This window comes from Octopus bimaculoides, chromosome 20 (genome assembly GCF_001194135.2).
Source record: "Octopus bimaculoides isolate UCB-OBI-ISO-001 chromosome 20, ASM119413v2, whole genome shotgun sequence".
Taxonomy (NCBI): domain Eukaryota; kingdom Metazoa; phylum Mollusca; class Cephalopoda; order Octopoda; family Octopodidae; genus Octopus; species Octopus bimaculoides.
Genome location: NC_069000.1, coordinates 9,131,793 through 9,147,889, shown reverse-complemented (window position 1 = coordinate 9,147,889; position 16,097 = coordinate 9,131,793). Strand labels below are relative to the sequence as shown.

Genomic DNA, 16,097 nt, shown 5'->3' with positions numbered 1-16,097 from the left:
TCCAAGGGAGACTATTTCGTGTGAGAGAAAGAGTTGAGAAAGAGTTATCGTTCGTGAATTTGCTTGTTTAAAAATGGAGTCCGTCATGGAAGAAAGTAACGTGGAGAACATTGGTCTTTCGTCACAGAGAAGCAAACCTTGTGTCTTGTAGGTATATTCCTTGTTCCTATGTTCTACTTGCAATCATTGATCATATATATATAGGCAACTGTTTCCAATATATAGATTTTTCCGTCCGCATTACTATTATATAACATCCATCTTTTTAATTCTACGGAGTTAGCGAAAGCCAACCTTATACACCGTGGAACCGCTCCCAGTATCAGTCAAATCTCCCTTTAACCACACTCTGGTGTCTAAAAAATAAAAGGAAGGACATATTATACAACGTAGCTCTATTCTTATCAAATAAAATGATAAATGGTAACAACTATTGTTTCGCTCCAGATTGCCGGCCACCAAACGAAATGACACGAGCGGCTGTTTACGACTAAGTGAAAGTTGATCCTTATGTTCAATGGTCGTACCTTTCGTTCGATGTTATTGCTGTGACCATACCATCTCTGAGGCGGGTTTTCTATCCCCAGTTTATATGGTTAATGTTTTTCTATCCCTTCTTTATATGGTTAATGTTTTTTGGATGGTAGTAAAGAACTTAAGGGCGCTTTGAGATACTACACAGAGTAGATCGAACGTTTCTTGCCCTGTGTTTACATTATTTATGTCTGCTGTGGCCACCACAACAGTCTTCGGTCATTTCAAGACAAGTCTGGATAACAATATACGAGTAACTTGATATACTGCCACACGATTACAAGGTGAGATACGATGGGCTGGACCTTCTAAAACTGACAGCCAAATCTCCCTCAAATCACACTAAATATGAACGACACTAGGATAATGTTCTTCGTACACTACTGTTTATGTAAAAGACAAAGTGGTTACGACTTCGATCGTATGCCTGCTCAGTCAAGGCCGAAACAAACAAAACAATGTATATCTACAGAGTTCAGTCTCATGTTATATATTTAAGAAACGGAGGTCCCTTCAAATGTTATGATTATATAGAGCTGACCACAGTTACTTCATCTTTTTTTTTTGTTTCAGTCATTGGACTGCGGCCTTGTTGAGACATCGCCTTGAAGGGTTTTGTCGAACAAACGATCCCAGTACTTATTTTTAAGTCTCATACTTATTCTGTTGGTCTCATTTACCGAATTGACGTAAACAAACCAACAAACACAAAGACATGCGCACGCGTATGACTGGTTTCCCCTCAAGTTAGTGTCCGTTGATTGTATGTGACCTTCGATTCAATCACGTACTCATCACATACATGTATACACCATCAGCTAGACATATTCATCAACCTTAATGAACAGCCATCATATAACGCCATTTTTTCTCATGTTTATATTGCTTTGTTTCTTTTTTTTATAGTTGTTTGCTCAATGTATCTAAATACACCTGTCCAAGATGCAAAGCCGTTTATTGTTCTGTCAACTGCTACCGAAGTGAAAAACATCTCCAATGCTCTGAATCGTTTTACAAGAACTGTGTCACTGAGGGATTGGTGGATCTTGCAGTCAGGTTAGGTGTTTTGCTGTTTCCTTTCGAGATTTTAATGTGTAGTGTCTTCTCGTTTTTCTTACAAAGTAACTTGAAGTATGAAAATAATCCGGGAAGCCTTTTTTATGTCTTGCAAGTAACTTGATGACTTCACTAGTGTTGGTGCCACAAGAAAACTACCCAATGCGCCTTGTAAAGTGGTTGGCATTTGGAAGGGGGCATCCAGCTATAGAAACCATTGGTGCTTGATGCAGTTCTCTGGCCTGTTGGGTCCTGTCAAACCATCCAACCTTAGTAACGAATGTTGGCATTAAACGATGATGATGATGATATATACATATATAATAATATTAGGGATAAAAATCCAAATTTACAGGTAAAAACTCAATTAAATTCAATTTATTAAAAATTAAAATTAAATTAAGTTTCACAGTATAAAATATATATATATATATATATATATATATATAGTTTTTCCCTAAAACTATATATATATATATTTATATATATATATTTCATCATCATCATCATGTTGGACAGTTTGACAGGAGCTAGCCAGGAAAAAGACAGCACCAGACTTCTTTTAATAGTCAGAGTTCTTTGTCAAATGGAATGCTATTTTTTCGTATTGCTTTGAATTAATCGCGCATCATCTTGCAGCTTTGAGATTTTGCTGATGTCATTGTTTATTTTTAGAACGACATTCTAAATAGTATATTTAGGCTGGATATGGCCAATTTAAATGCTAAAGAGTTAATCTGTATTATGCTTAGTCAATGTTTTCTAGCTTAGTCCATTCTAGATAATGGTGCTGTTGTTGTTGTCTAAATGAGCCGTCCAGCTCTGCTCAACCAAACTCATGATTCTTAGAATGATTTAGATTCTAGTTGGGTTCTGATATCAGTGGTGTATCTAGATTGTGTGCCACTTGAAGCAGCTCTTGAGTTTGCCACCACAAACCTATACAGGATTATACAGCAGACCCAGAAATACCACCCACCATCCTTAAAAGCATCTCCTGGTGCAGACCCCTGGCCCTATGCTATGCTACTATCTGATGTTTGCAAAGGGATTTATGTGGCACAAATAATTTCATTTTCTATTTGTGAACTACTACTTTTTTTCTTTCAATTGTATTTATGTTGTGTTTTTGGTTTTACAGTCAATCAGAAAGAGAAGAGATGATTGAAATTCTGAAGAAAGCTTCTGAAGCTGATGAGGATGATTATGAAGATTCTGATGAGGGTATAGTCATTTTGACATTTTACTTCTTAATTGCTTAGTCTCTGTTGCTGTTCTTGGTGCTGCTGTTATTATGAATGTTACAGGGCAGCAGTGGATAATATTTTCCCATTAAAATTCTACATTTCATTTAATTGAGAATTTGTAAGAAATTGGAAGGACTGAAAATTCAATAATGCCACCTCTAAGAAACTGTTTGGTCTCCTTCTTAAAAATTTAATCAAGGAAAGAAAAAAAAGTATCGGTTTCAAATCTTTGTAAATTTGGTAAAAAATGTGAACAAGGATTGTCTGCATGGGAACAGACCAGCAACAGTCCAAACATATATTGTAAATGATTTTCCAACTTTGAATATAACAATCAGGTTATTCAAAAAAGCCATATTCCAGGATTAAAGGGGAGATTCTATTATGAGAGTAAGATTAAATGATCGTTGCCAGCGCCCCTGGACTGGCTTGTGTGGGTGGCACATAAAAGACACCATTTCGAGCGTGGCCGTTTTCGTGCGGGTGACACGTAAAAGCACCCACTACACTCTCTGAGTGGTTGGCGTTAGGAAGGGCATCCAGCTGTAGAAACTCTGCCAAATCAGGCTGGAGCCTGGTGTTGCCATCCGGTTTCACCAGTCCTCAGTCAAATCGTCCAACCCATGCTAGCATGGAAAGTGGACGTTAAACGATGATGATGATGATGATGATGATTCCTCACCTGTTGACATTTTTATTCTGTCCTAAAATTTTTTATTTGAATACCATCTTATTTCCAGAGGAATGCAGTCTGGCTGAGCGTCTTACTGGCCTGGATTTAGGTAAGTCCCTTCTGTTACTTTTATTTTGGTTTCTGAGGGTTACGCTGTGTCACTACTGACTAATAAGACCTGGAATCCAAATCTCGTAACAGTCAACTTGAGGTTTTCCTGTTCAGTACACGTTTCGAGGTTTGCTTTAGTCTGCATAACAGAAAATGGTTTTTGCACTAACATATTTAATGGATCAATAGAATAAGCACCAGACTTTTAAAAGAATATGTACTGGAGTTGATTCATTCGACTAAAATTCTTCAAGGCGGTGCTCCAGTATGGCCACCATACGCTTTAATGCACTAGGCGTGGCTGTGAGGCATGAAGCTTTCTTTCCAACCACATGGTTTCAAGTTCAGTCCCACTGTGCAAGTGTCTTCTACTACAGCCCCGGGCCAACCAAAGCCTTGTGAGTGGATTTAGCAGACAGAAACTGAAAGAAGCCCGTTGTATGTGTGTGTATGCGTGCGTCTTTGTGTCTGTTTGTACTGCACCACCACTGCTTGATAACCAGTGTTGGTGTGTTTACAGTCCCCATAACTTAGAGGTTCGGCAAAAGAACCCAATAAAATAAGTACTGGGGTAGATTCATTCGATTAAAAATTCTTCAACACTGAAACAAATAAAAGATTAAAGATACGCTGCTGAAAGTGGGCTGCTTCTAATACGCCCGTTCATCTTTTATGCCAAGAAACACTGTAATAAAGATTACTTTCTCAGCGATAAGGTTAACCAGAATAGGTGATGGTATAAGGGTGATAACTCCGAAAACTGCAGAAAATGGGGTTTAACGTTTCAGAATTTGATCATCGTGGGGAGAGAAGCTAGGATGTTGAACTTGGCTGTTTGTTGTTTGATAAACTGGGAGATTTAATATCTTACTTGGAAACAAGGCGGGGAGCTGGCAGACTCATTACCGCACCTGGCAAGATGCTTAGTGGTATTTTGTCCATCCATGTGTTCTGAGTTCAAATTCCACCCCAACATTGACTTAATGATAATAATAATAATAATAATAATAATGAGCTTATTGTATACAGTGCACAGGTGCACTACAACTGGTTGGAAAAGAATGGGAGAAGAAGTAGCCTTACGTCAAGCAAAGAAAGACAACTACGATCATCAAAAGTGCTAACATCTCAGGAGTATTAGATAACACGATTCAATTTTAAAATTTAGAAAAACTTCAGAAAATAATAAAAGGCTGTAAGATCACCTACAGGAATTAAATCTCATATCTTTTTACATTTTGGTTTAGATAAAGACACAGACAAGATCTGGGACGTACTAAGTAAGCAAGAGAAGGAAGAATTCCAGAGGTTGCTCAGGGATGAACGACTTGGAGGTTTGATAGAATTTTGGTCACCATGGTGGAGCCACAAGGTATGGAATATAACAAACATTTGGAATTATATTCATAATTATTCATATTTTTTAAATACATTTTATATTTATTTATTTTACTGGTCACCATCATTGAACAGTGGCCATGCTGGAACATCACTTTCTATGCTGTAGTTGATGGTTTTTTATCTCAAATCTGCACTGACTCAGCAGACACAAGATGAAAAATGCTCCAGATGTAACTATCTCATCTTTTTGTATATCTAGGATTACATTGTCCAGTGTGTGTCCTTCCTTTCTTTCAAAACAGCAGTATGTGATCTGAGGGATATTTAGCTGTGATTTCTAGCAGATCGAGTGACTACATGGAGGCTCTCCGCATTATTTTGTCCCCAGTACTTATTCTATCAACTGAGGAAGGATGGAAGGCAAAATGGTTGTTGCAGGTATTTGAATGTGGGTCAGGATGACACAATCAGATGCCACGAGTTATTTCATTCAATGCTCTACCAATTCTGTCGTCCAGTTGCAATATGTTCATAATTTTCTAAATTGTCGTGGTTGCTGTTGTTGTTTAGGCTCAGATCATCCCTGTCTTTTCAGAGCTGTTTATCTCCTCCTCCTCCTCCTCCTCCTCCTCCTCCTCCTCATCATCATCATCATCATCACCATCATCGCCACCACCACCACCACCATGTTGTTGTTGCCATTTGGGTGATGGACTGACAGAATTTATTGAAGCTTTTGGCATTCTCAGTTCAAATCTTGCCAAAGTCAACTTTGCCTTTCATCTCATCCAAAGTCAATGAAATAAAGTATTAGTCAAGTATTGAGATCAATCCCCCCCACCGCTACCAACCTATTCTCTCTCTCTTCCTCCCCCTCTCTCTCCCTCTCTTACACAGAATTGGCTGCACTGTGAAAAAGATGTCGAGAGAGTGTTAGGAAAGGCATCCAGCCATAAAAACCAGGCCAAAACAGACACAGTTGCCTGGTGTAGTCTTCCACCTGGCTGGCTCTTGCCAAACTGTCCAACCCATGCCAGCATGGAAAGCAGGCATTAAACAAATGAAAACGTAACATCACTATTAGCTCTGACCCTCTCTTCCTCTCCTTCTCTTTACCTACAACCCACCCTGTCTTCCTTTCCTCCTTTCTCTACCTCTCACCACTTTATCTCTCTAAGCTGATGAAGAATCCTAAATTTTGTTTCTTGTTTCCTTTAAAAATCCCATTGAAATACGATTTTTAATTTATCTTATACAGGAGACTTCAAAAGTGGAAGACCTGGATGCTGATTTGAAACCTGATAAAGCATTCCCTCAGTTGTATAAGGATATACCTCACATCTCCCAAATCCTCAAGGTGCAAAAGCCTCTTTCACTCTATAACTAAATTATTTTTATTTTCCTGATTTTTTGCTTTATTTCCCTATCAGCATTTAACCCATTGCCTGCCATGTGTCCCATTTGGGGACCTGCTAAAAACAGTTTCACTGCTGGTTGTTCATTGTATTCAAAGTAAATTGCTTATGTACAATGCATTTGCAGAGGTGTTTTTAACAATATTCAGTAGTTAAAAGTTTGTCGTTATTGGCTCTGGCTAATTCTAGAGGACATTTTATGTCATAAATCGCAATTTTTGAATTACAAAAATATCAACTGTTTTTAAAAAATAAAAAGTTTAGAATGGTACAACAATGCACTATAGAACACAAAATGGACTATATACCTGTTGTAATTTGGTTATCTATAGTCCAATGATATTTCGGAATTACAATTCCTTTTTCAGATCTTCTTAGCTGGGGTCTCTGCTATAAACTGTTTTCCAACGGTTTTCTTTCGTTTTTTTTTTTTTTTTGCATTTCCCATCTATTATATCATTCATTGATATTTCATACACATTCACATTTGATACTATAGTTTCAAAAAACACTAAAATGTTTATTATTGCAATTGAATAGAAAAGGATAAATATGCTTTTTTTCAGCGATCACCATTTGGGACTTTTTAAAAAATTTATCATAATTTCCAAAACAATTCACATATGAAGAAAATTTAAATACTATATATTATTTTAACTCCGAAACCACCTCACACCTTTCCTAGTTTCTATAATGAGACTATTTCTTTTCATTTTGTTGCAGAACAGTAAGCCATCAAGTGATCTAAGATTCACCGTTATCAGCACTGTTTATTCCTATGCTTATATCTGCCGGTTGCATAATGGTGACTACTTGAACACTCCGTTAGACTGTGCCAATGTAAGGAATCCAATTTTCATTTTCAATTCTTTAACCCTTTTGATACCAACCTACCTGAGACTGCTCCTAGTTCTAAGATGCAAACTTCTTGTCTAAAATGATCTAAATTAAAACCTTACTTCAAAATTACATGTTAATTTATGTTCCAAAACCTGGCTTAATAATGCCAGTTATTTTAATAAATTCATCATTATTTTCAAAATTAATTTTCCTCTTCACTGCAAAATTAGTTTCAGTTAGGTTTAAAATGCTCCCTGCATTAAATATGTCAACACTGACTTGATAATCAAGATAAATGGCTCTATACTTTCCAGGAAGTTTTACACCTCTGTGATGTCTTAGATACAACGCAAAACTACAGCAGTACAAGTGATGCTCTACATGCTTGTTTAAACAGAAGTAATGAGGTAAGTAGTCTCTCTCATTATGGCAGTTATTTCTTGGCTTAAAACAGATTTCAAAACAATAGCAGTCATCTTTTATCTTCAATTTTATTTTTATTTGTTCATTTATTTATTTACCTATCTTTATTTGCATTAATTTGTGAATATACAACTATATCCTATAATGGTTTCAAATTTTGGCACAAAACCAGTCAATTTGTGGTGAGGGACTAAGTTGATTACATCGACCCACAGTGTTCAACTGGTATTTATTTTATTTTATCAACCCCAAAAGGATGAAAGGCAAAGTCGACCACAGTGACATTTCAACTCAGAACATAAAGACGGTTCCAAATTAGATTGGAGCTTGCTGCAGCTCCCTAGCTTATCAGTTTTCAATCCAACCCATGCCAGCATGGAAAATGGACGTTAAACGATGATGATGTTCTTGCAATTCTGCCTGCTCACTGCCTTAATTATTATTGTATAATGCCAAACATACATATTAATGCAAACATGTAGACATAATTTCTACCACACTGGGATTAATACTACATGAAGAAGACTGCGAAACGGCTGTAACCCAGTGGAATACAAGTGGTTAAATAAATATATATACAGCCTCTGGGTGTAACCCAAATACCATAAGATATACTCATATTATGTCTGATATCCTACTGATTCTGCCATCCATAGATTATAAAACTGTAGGCCTAACTAACTGCTGAACTCTGACCACTTGATTCAAAGTCCATGGGACCTTAATAATTGAGTACCTTAACCTCTTTGGTCAACTCTCTTTGACTAGAGACATACTGTATAGATTCGTTTCCAATGCATACAGCATCCAAACATTGTTTTGCACAGTTAAATGTCCCTATTCAGTTTGTGAGAAGGGAGACAAGTCTATGAGAACAGTCGTTAATCTGACAAAAAATAACGTTCACAACAAACTCAGTAACATTTCAGAGATCTTGTATTTTCTTTGCTAATTTACATCCATTTTTTCATGCAAACGAGTTATTTTAGAATGATATGAACATTCCTTTATCGAGTTCAATTAACGAGTATACATTTAAAAAAAAAAAAACCGATTCTGTAAGGTTCAGTATTAAAAAATATATATATAACTGCTGCAATGGTTTGGTGTCTCATGAAAATTAAATTATATACATATAATTTTATGATATTTATAATGTGTATGTGTGTGTGTGTGTATCTTTATATGTGTGTGTGTGTGTATATCTTTATATATGTGTGTATGTGTGTGTGTGTGTGTGTTAGAAAATCATTCGAGCGAAGTCGTTGCTAGTCCTTTGCGACTGGCCCTCGTGCCAGTAGCACGTAAAAGCACCCACTACACTCTCGGAGTGGTTGGCGTTAGGAAGGGCAGCCAGGTGTAGAAACTCTGCCAGATCAGATTGGAGCCTGGTGCAGCCTTCTGGCTTGCCAGTCCTCAGTCAAATTGTCCAACCCATGCTAGCATGGAAAGCAGACGTTAAACGATGATGATGATGATGATACAGTTAACAGGTGAGATCTAGAGATGCTCACTATAGAAAACACATAAGAGTGCTCAAATGATTTGAATTTAGACTCCAGAGTCTTTATTAATGACTGAATTCATGGGGTAAAGAGTGGCTATAAGAAAAATCTAGGTGAGCTGATGTGGAGAAAGTGGTGGTGATATAAACACGATTAGGCTTGATATATATACACACATGATTAAATAATATATTTTGACTAATCAAAATGTTAATATTTTTCACTGAAAAAAACATTAAATTAAAGAGTGAGTATGAAAAACATTTTGGTTCATGTGCAATATTTGTATCTTCTTGGTTCTCTTTCTCCCGCTAGGATTCAAGTTCAATTCAGGCTTCCCAGAAATTCAGTATCTCAATCATAAAAGACATCATTAATATAATAGAAGGCCCTTGTACCCAGAAACCTTTACACTACTTATTAAGGGCTCTCTCAGACCTTCTCAAGATGTTTCAATGTGCCCAGAAAGAAATTTCTAAAGGTAAACATATTTATATCTTTAGTTGCTATATGTATAGTTTGAGTTGAATTCAGCACTCAGTGAATATAAAATCTTCAATATTGACCCCTCATAAACCCATTAAGGGCTGCAGAGCATTTTCATTAAAATATCTCATAGTTACCTTTGTTCTCTTTTGTTTGCTCCAACACACTTCTTTGTCTCTTCATTGCAGATCTTAAGAAAGAAAAGTCCAGTAACGAAACCCTGATTTCACATCTGAAAACCCAGAGGAAAAAATTGTTCCGTTCTGAAAAGAAAATATTGTTCCTTTTGAGTTGGGCCCAATCTTATGGACTTGCTCTTCATGGCTGTTTGCAGGAACTGAACCTAGAATTCTGTAAGTGACATACATCTGATAATGGATCAAAAAGTTAAAGTTAATTGATTAAGTCATTAGTATGGTCTCTACCCTTTGACCTGTCCAGTACAGGAAGCTCCCTACTAGGAGCCTTCATTCTTCTGGTATGGCTCCCAGGGTCATCGTGGCACACAGGCCGCCACACTGCAACAGTGACTGGACCCTATGGTGGCCCACAAAACATAGTAGACCAGTATCATATCTACCTAACCATTTCAATTCACTTCCCGTTTTGCTAACTTCATTTCAATGTTTATTGTTATTGTTATTTTCACAGGTGAGTTGAGCAGTGAATTGGCCAGTGTCACCAACACAAAGAAACAGTTTGAAGACGAATGGAAGGGCAAGCGGCCACCTACCAAGGAACCCCTGATAGAAGTTTTGAATTGAACTCACCTCAGAATCTCATCTGCCAAGTCATTTCTGTAAATAACTAATAAATTTAAATATTTTTCTCCAATGTACTGTCGACTTGCCCGGTTGAACAGTTTTCACTTCTTTAACCTTTTCTTGGATATGTTTCTGATAGAATGTTACATTTGTCTTTTATCTTTTTGCTTGCTTCAATTACTGGATTGTGGCCATGCTGGAGCACCACCTTGAAGGGTTTCAAGCAAATCAACCCCAATACTTAGTTTGGTACTTATTCTATTGACTCCTTTTGCTAAACTGCTAAGTTATGGGGATGTAAATAAAAGAACACTGTCAAGCAGCAGAAACACAAGCACATGTTCACACACACACACATACACACACACACACACACACACACATATGACAAGCTTCTTTCAGTCTCCATCTACCAAATCTACTCATAAGGCTTTGATAGGCCCGAGGCTATAGTAAAAGACATTTGCCTAAGATGCCACGCAGTGGGAATGAACCCAGAACCATGTAGTTGGGAAGCAAGCTTCCTACCTCACAGCCTTGTATATTTCTGTGTGTGTTTCTTTTGATGTTGAAAAGTATTATCACCAAAACAGGTTCCATGTCCAGTCAACTGTGCCAAATTGTCAACATCCAAACAACCATGCCCATTCAACTCATTCCACTGTCAACCCCTAAACCCTTTACAAAGCTCAAAGGAGACCTACAAATAAGTACGGTTCCCACATCTGGGATGGTGCTGCCACCATGCTACGCACACTCTCAAACATCCAGATAACATCCTAGACTGCATTGAAAGGCCACTTGATGGGTATAGCAGTCTTTCAAAAAAATACACTCCAACCTCTCACCATCAAACAGTAATAGAAAGAAAGAACAAAGAAAATAGTGAGACAGGAAGTGCCCCAGCATGGTCACAACTAACTGTGAAATCAGTAAAAGAGACTGCCAGTAATGATTGATACCTCTGAAGCAATGCAAAATATAACGATGACAAAGATTGAATGGGCAAATGTGGAGAGGATCTTGATGATGATGTTGATGATGATGGTGACAATGACAATGATAACAACATTGATGATGATGACAATATCAATGACGTTCTGTTAGTGAAGAAGAAAAAGATGGTGATGACGACAACAACAACAACAGTGATGATGACAACGAAAACAATGATGATAATGATGATAGAACTTGTGCTCGTCATGAATATGGCAATAATGATGCTGACACGGATAAGAACATTTTGATGGAAACAATAGTGGCAATGTTGAACGATGATGATGATGATAGTGTGGTGGTGAAGATGGTGATGATAATGATAATGATGATGTCAGTGATAGTAAGTGGCTAGGATTGGCAGTTTCTGGTTGCTGCGATGATGATTGCATCAGCATTATTACCGAAAGGAACAAAAAAAAAAAAGAAGGTGGTGATGGGTGAGTGGTTGGCTAAGTAAGCTGGGATGCTGAACACAAAATGAAAACGAAGTCACCCATTAACTTGTCAAAGACGCCTTCCTTCATCTTCCATGACAACTGTTACGACAGTAACAACTGCCAGATGAGACCACTTCGGAAGAGACTCCCACATTGACTGAACACGTTACAAAGTTAGGGAATGGGTAAATTAATTAACAGCTATGTCGAAGAGGCAGGTCAAAAACAAGGTTACATGAGAACATTTCCATATATGAGATATGGCTGAAAAACAAAATCAAACGAAAAAGGGAGTTGGGAAAATGTAATTCTTCTTTTTACGAAATTATATTCAATAGGTGCAGGTGTGGCTGTGTCGTAAAAACTTTGCTTCCTAACCACCTGGTTCTGGGTTCAGTCTCACTGCATAGTACCTTGGGTAAGTGTCTTATACTATAGCCATGGGCTGATCAAAGCCTTGTGAGTGAATTTGGGAGATGGAGATTGAAAGAAGCCTGTTGTATATATGTGTGTGTCTCTTTGTCCCCCACAACTGTTTGACAACCATTGTTAGTGACTTTATGTGCCTGTAACTTAGCAGTTCAGCAAAATAAAACTGGCAGATTAAGTTCTAGACTTAATATACTGGAGTTGATTCATTCAACTAAAATTCTTCAAGGCAGTGTTCCAGCATGGCCACAGCCTAATGACTAAAACAAATAAATAGTAAATAATATATAGTTTTTATATATATATATATATATATATATATATATATATATATATACATGCATATATGGGTACAGGACATCACCAACGGTTCAATCATCATGAAATATATAAACCATATGGTTAAATACATAAACAACGAGAAAAAATGGAGAACAGGACAAGTAAACACAGAGAAAGGACCCTTCATCAGTTGTTGGCTGTCTATCTACTCTTCATTTCAAGCATTCAACAACAATAAGAGTGTTCAAAGACAGTTGCTCCCATAAATTCTAAAATAATATTTATGATTTATGGAGGGTCAAACAAAATTGGGAACAAAAACAGAACAGTGGAGACATACAAGGAAACCGAACAAAAACAAACATGAGGAGTCGTTAGACAGGAATGAGAGGAAAATAGTGAACGCTGGGAGAAACATAACATACTGCTTGATAACTTGTATGTTTTGCTTTTACAGAGCATCAAGGACTACACTATCCAATGTGCTTTTCTTTTCCTTGTTTTAAGACAGAAGTGTGTGATTTGAGAAGGATTCAGCTGCTCTTTCTTGTGAGTCAAGCAACTGCAAATAAATTTCCTCACTGGCTTATGTAGAGGAGTAACTAACCGCAGGAGTAGGTACAAAATGAAATTATGTGAGCAACTCTGAAGGTTTCATGGTACTTGTAGATAGTTTCTGTTACACAGACAACCTAATTAGTGAGGCATGGAAGAAATACAAATGCTAATATGGTGACCTAATAATAGCTAAAGTAATTAAGAGCTGAAGCAAATTCAGTGTTAATGCAGTAACTTAATTAGTAGCTAGAGTAAGAAAATCAGCGTTAATGTAGTGACCTATTTAATAGCAGAAGTAATTAAGAGAAAGAAGAAATTGAATATTAACGATATGACTTAATTAGATGATGTTGTCTAACCACAGGTCAACTCTAATTAAGTAGACCTTATGATCAAAGGCTTTCCAATGGTGACCATCCCATATTTTTAGTGCTAATGTGGGTTACAAGACTGTAAAAGTGTGATTTAAGGGAGATTTGGCTGCTATTTCCTTGAGAGATTTACCTCAATCACTGCTCCCCACTTCTCTCTCTACCATTACCATCCCTGCCACCACTCCCTACCACTGAATTCACACCAGCTAGTTTCACATTTTCGGTTAAGGAACGATACCAAAGGAAGCAATATTTCATAAACACACTTGTTTCAACTGAACGACCTCTTCCATTTCACAAAACCATCTTGAGACGCCAGACAGATGCGACGGCTCATCAATCATATTGAACTGCTTTGACTCTTGTGTATGTTTTGAAAATGTCTGTCTTTCAAATATTTATTTGTCTTCTTTTTTTTTTTAGTGGAGGGGGGGGGGGTCTCGCTTCTTTTGTATATATAATATGCATCATGTATATATACACATACGTATACACACATAATATATATATATATATATATATATACACACGTATTTATGTAGAAATATCCCAGCATGGAAAATGGATGTTAAACAATGATGATGATTCTGTGATTCATAGCTATCTATCTGTCCATCCATATCCACACACACACACACACACACACACATACACAAATACACTCATGTTGATATATTACCCTTACATTTAAAAGACTAAATAATCAATACATTTCCAGTTGTCTTTCTAACCCAATCAACATATCTAAGTAAAACCTATCTAACCAATGAAATAGACCAATCATATTTGCTAACAAATCTAACCGCTCTCTATTTCAGTTGTTACCAGCAGCAACAATGACAACAACAACAACAACAACATATAATAATAATAATAATAATAATAATAATTGTAATAGAAAGAAAACAAACTATGCTGGATCTTAGACATAGCATGCCCAGCTGACAACAAAGTATGCGATAAGGAAGAAAGAAAAGTCGAGAGATATGACAGGTTAGCTTGGGAAGTTAAGCAGTTGTGGTCGATGAAAAAGGTAGCAGTAGTACCTGGAAACAGTGAGCAAGAATCTTGAGAAGTATGTGGAACAAATAGTAGCTGCAATAAGGGTGGAGCACTTGCAGAAAACAGCACACAAGCACATATATATATGCACACACACACACACACACACATATATATATATATACATATATATGCACACAAGCACATATATATATATATAAATATATACAAGAGCACCGTCCAAGCGTGATCGTTGCCAGAGCAACTGTCTGACTTCCGTGCCAGTGGCATGTAAATAGCACCATTTGAGCATAATCGTTACCAGCGTCACCTTCCTGGCACTTGTGCTGGTGGCACGTGAAAAGACATTCAAGCAAGGTTGTTGCCAGTGCCACCGGACTGGCTCCTGTGCAGGTGGCACATAAAATACACCATTTTGAACATGGCTGTTGCCAGTACCGCCTGACTGGCCTTCGTGCTGGTGGCACGTAAAAGCACCCACTACACTCTTGGAGTGGTTGGCGTTAGGAAGGGCATTGAGCTGTAGAAACTCTGCCAAATCAGATTGGAGCCTGGCGTAGCCATTTGGTTCGCCAGTCCTCGGTCAAATCGTCCAACCCATGCTAGCATGGAAGGCAGACGTTAAATGATGATGATGATGATGATGACATATACTTTGGATCATAGACAGGCCATTTGTATTGGAATTGGTCATTTGTATTGGAACTGACTTGAGGCTAAACAATAGCAACAAGAACCAAAATATTGCCATTTCTTCAGTGTCTAATTATAGACATTAGAAAACTGTGTCAGGGTTTATACTGAAGTCTTTCAAGAACAAATGTAATATTTGCATTCACCAATCTTGCTTCTTTGACACAAATCTAATATTCTTCACTACCAAATTAATAGTAAAAATGTGGCTGACCAAAATAGAATTTTCTAGGATGAGTTTGCAGGAAGCCAGAAACCATGAAAGTAACCTTTTTAATTATTTCAACTGTGGCAGAAGAAATTCTTCAAAGATTTAGAGAGAAAAATGAAATTTTTCTGACAAAAGAAGCCGAAGAATCTTCTGCAATATAGATTTCTAAGAACTATTGGTTAGATTCCAAAATTAAACTAAATTTAATCAAAATCAAAAGAAACACTTTACTGTCCTCCTGAAAGTCTTTGAGAGATTCTTCTGTGTATTTCCTCCTCCTCCTCCTCCTTCTCCTAACATCATCATCATCTAACGTCTATTTTCCATGCTGGCATGGGTTAGATGGTTTGACAGGAGCTAAGGCTGGAGTTCAGCTGTGTGGTTTGGCATGGTTTCTATAACTGGATGACCTTCCTAATGCCAACCACTTTACAGAATGTACTGGGGTCTTTTTTTACATGTCAAGCGATGTTGCGGGGACAAACAGACACACAAACATATACATACACACATATATATTCATATATACGACGGGCTTCTTTCAGTTTCCGTCTACCAAATCCGCTCACAAGGCTTTGGTCGGCCCGAAGCTATAGTAGAAGACACTTGCCCAAGGTGCCACGCAGTGGGACTGAACCCGGAACCATGTGGTTCATAAGCAAGCTACTTACCACACAGCCACTCCTATATATATAT

At 37.3% G+C, this 16,097-nt stretch overlaps 1 protein-coding gene across 4 annotated transcripts in view; it reads left to right on the top strand.

Annotated features, from left to right (window-relative positions):
- The first annotated feature begins 11 nt into the window (after positions 1-11).
- Positions 12-16,097, top strand: part of LOC106874760 (zinc finger HIT domain-containing protein 2) — a 43,272-nt gene continuing 27,186 nt past the window's right edge. Inside the window, exons 1-12 of one of the 4 annotated variants that reach the window (XM_014922608.2) lie at positions 12-147; positions 1,441-1,590; positions 2,732-2,814; positions 3,578-3,619; positions 4,869-4,993; positions 6,221-6,319; positions 7,101-7,217; positions 7,532-7,624; positions 9,461-9,626; positions 9,820-9,984; positions 10,283-10,430; positions 14,293-14,415. In XM_014922608.2, coding sequence (XP_014778094.1) covers positions 74-147; positions 1,441-1,590; positions 2,732-2,814; positions 3,578-3,619; positions 4,869-4,993; positions 6,221-6,319; positions 7,101-7,217; positions 7,532-7,624; positions 9,461-9,626; positions 9,820-9,984; positions 10,283-10,395 — 1,227 coding nt within the window. In that variant the 5' untranslated portion in view covers positions 12-73 and the 3' untranslated portion in view covers positions 10,396-10,430; positions 14,293-14,415. Of the gene's footprint in view, positions 152-1,440; positions 1,591-2,731; positions 2,815-3,577; positions 3,620-4,868; positions 4,994-6,220; positions 6,320-7,100; positions 7,218-7,531; positions 7,625-9,460; positions 9,627-9,819; positions 9,985-10,282; positions 10,509-14,292; positions 14,416-16,097 lie in introns of those variants that run through there. The other 3 variants (XM_014922609.2, XM_014922607.2, XM_052974951.1) reach the window with 3 other exon arrangements.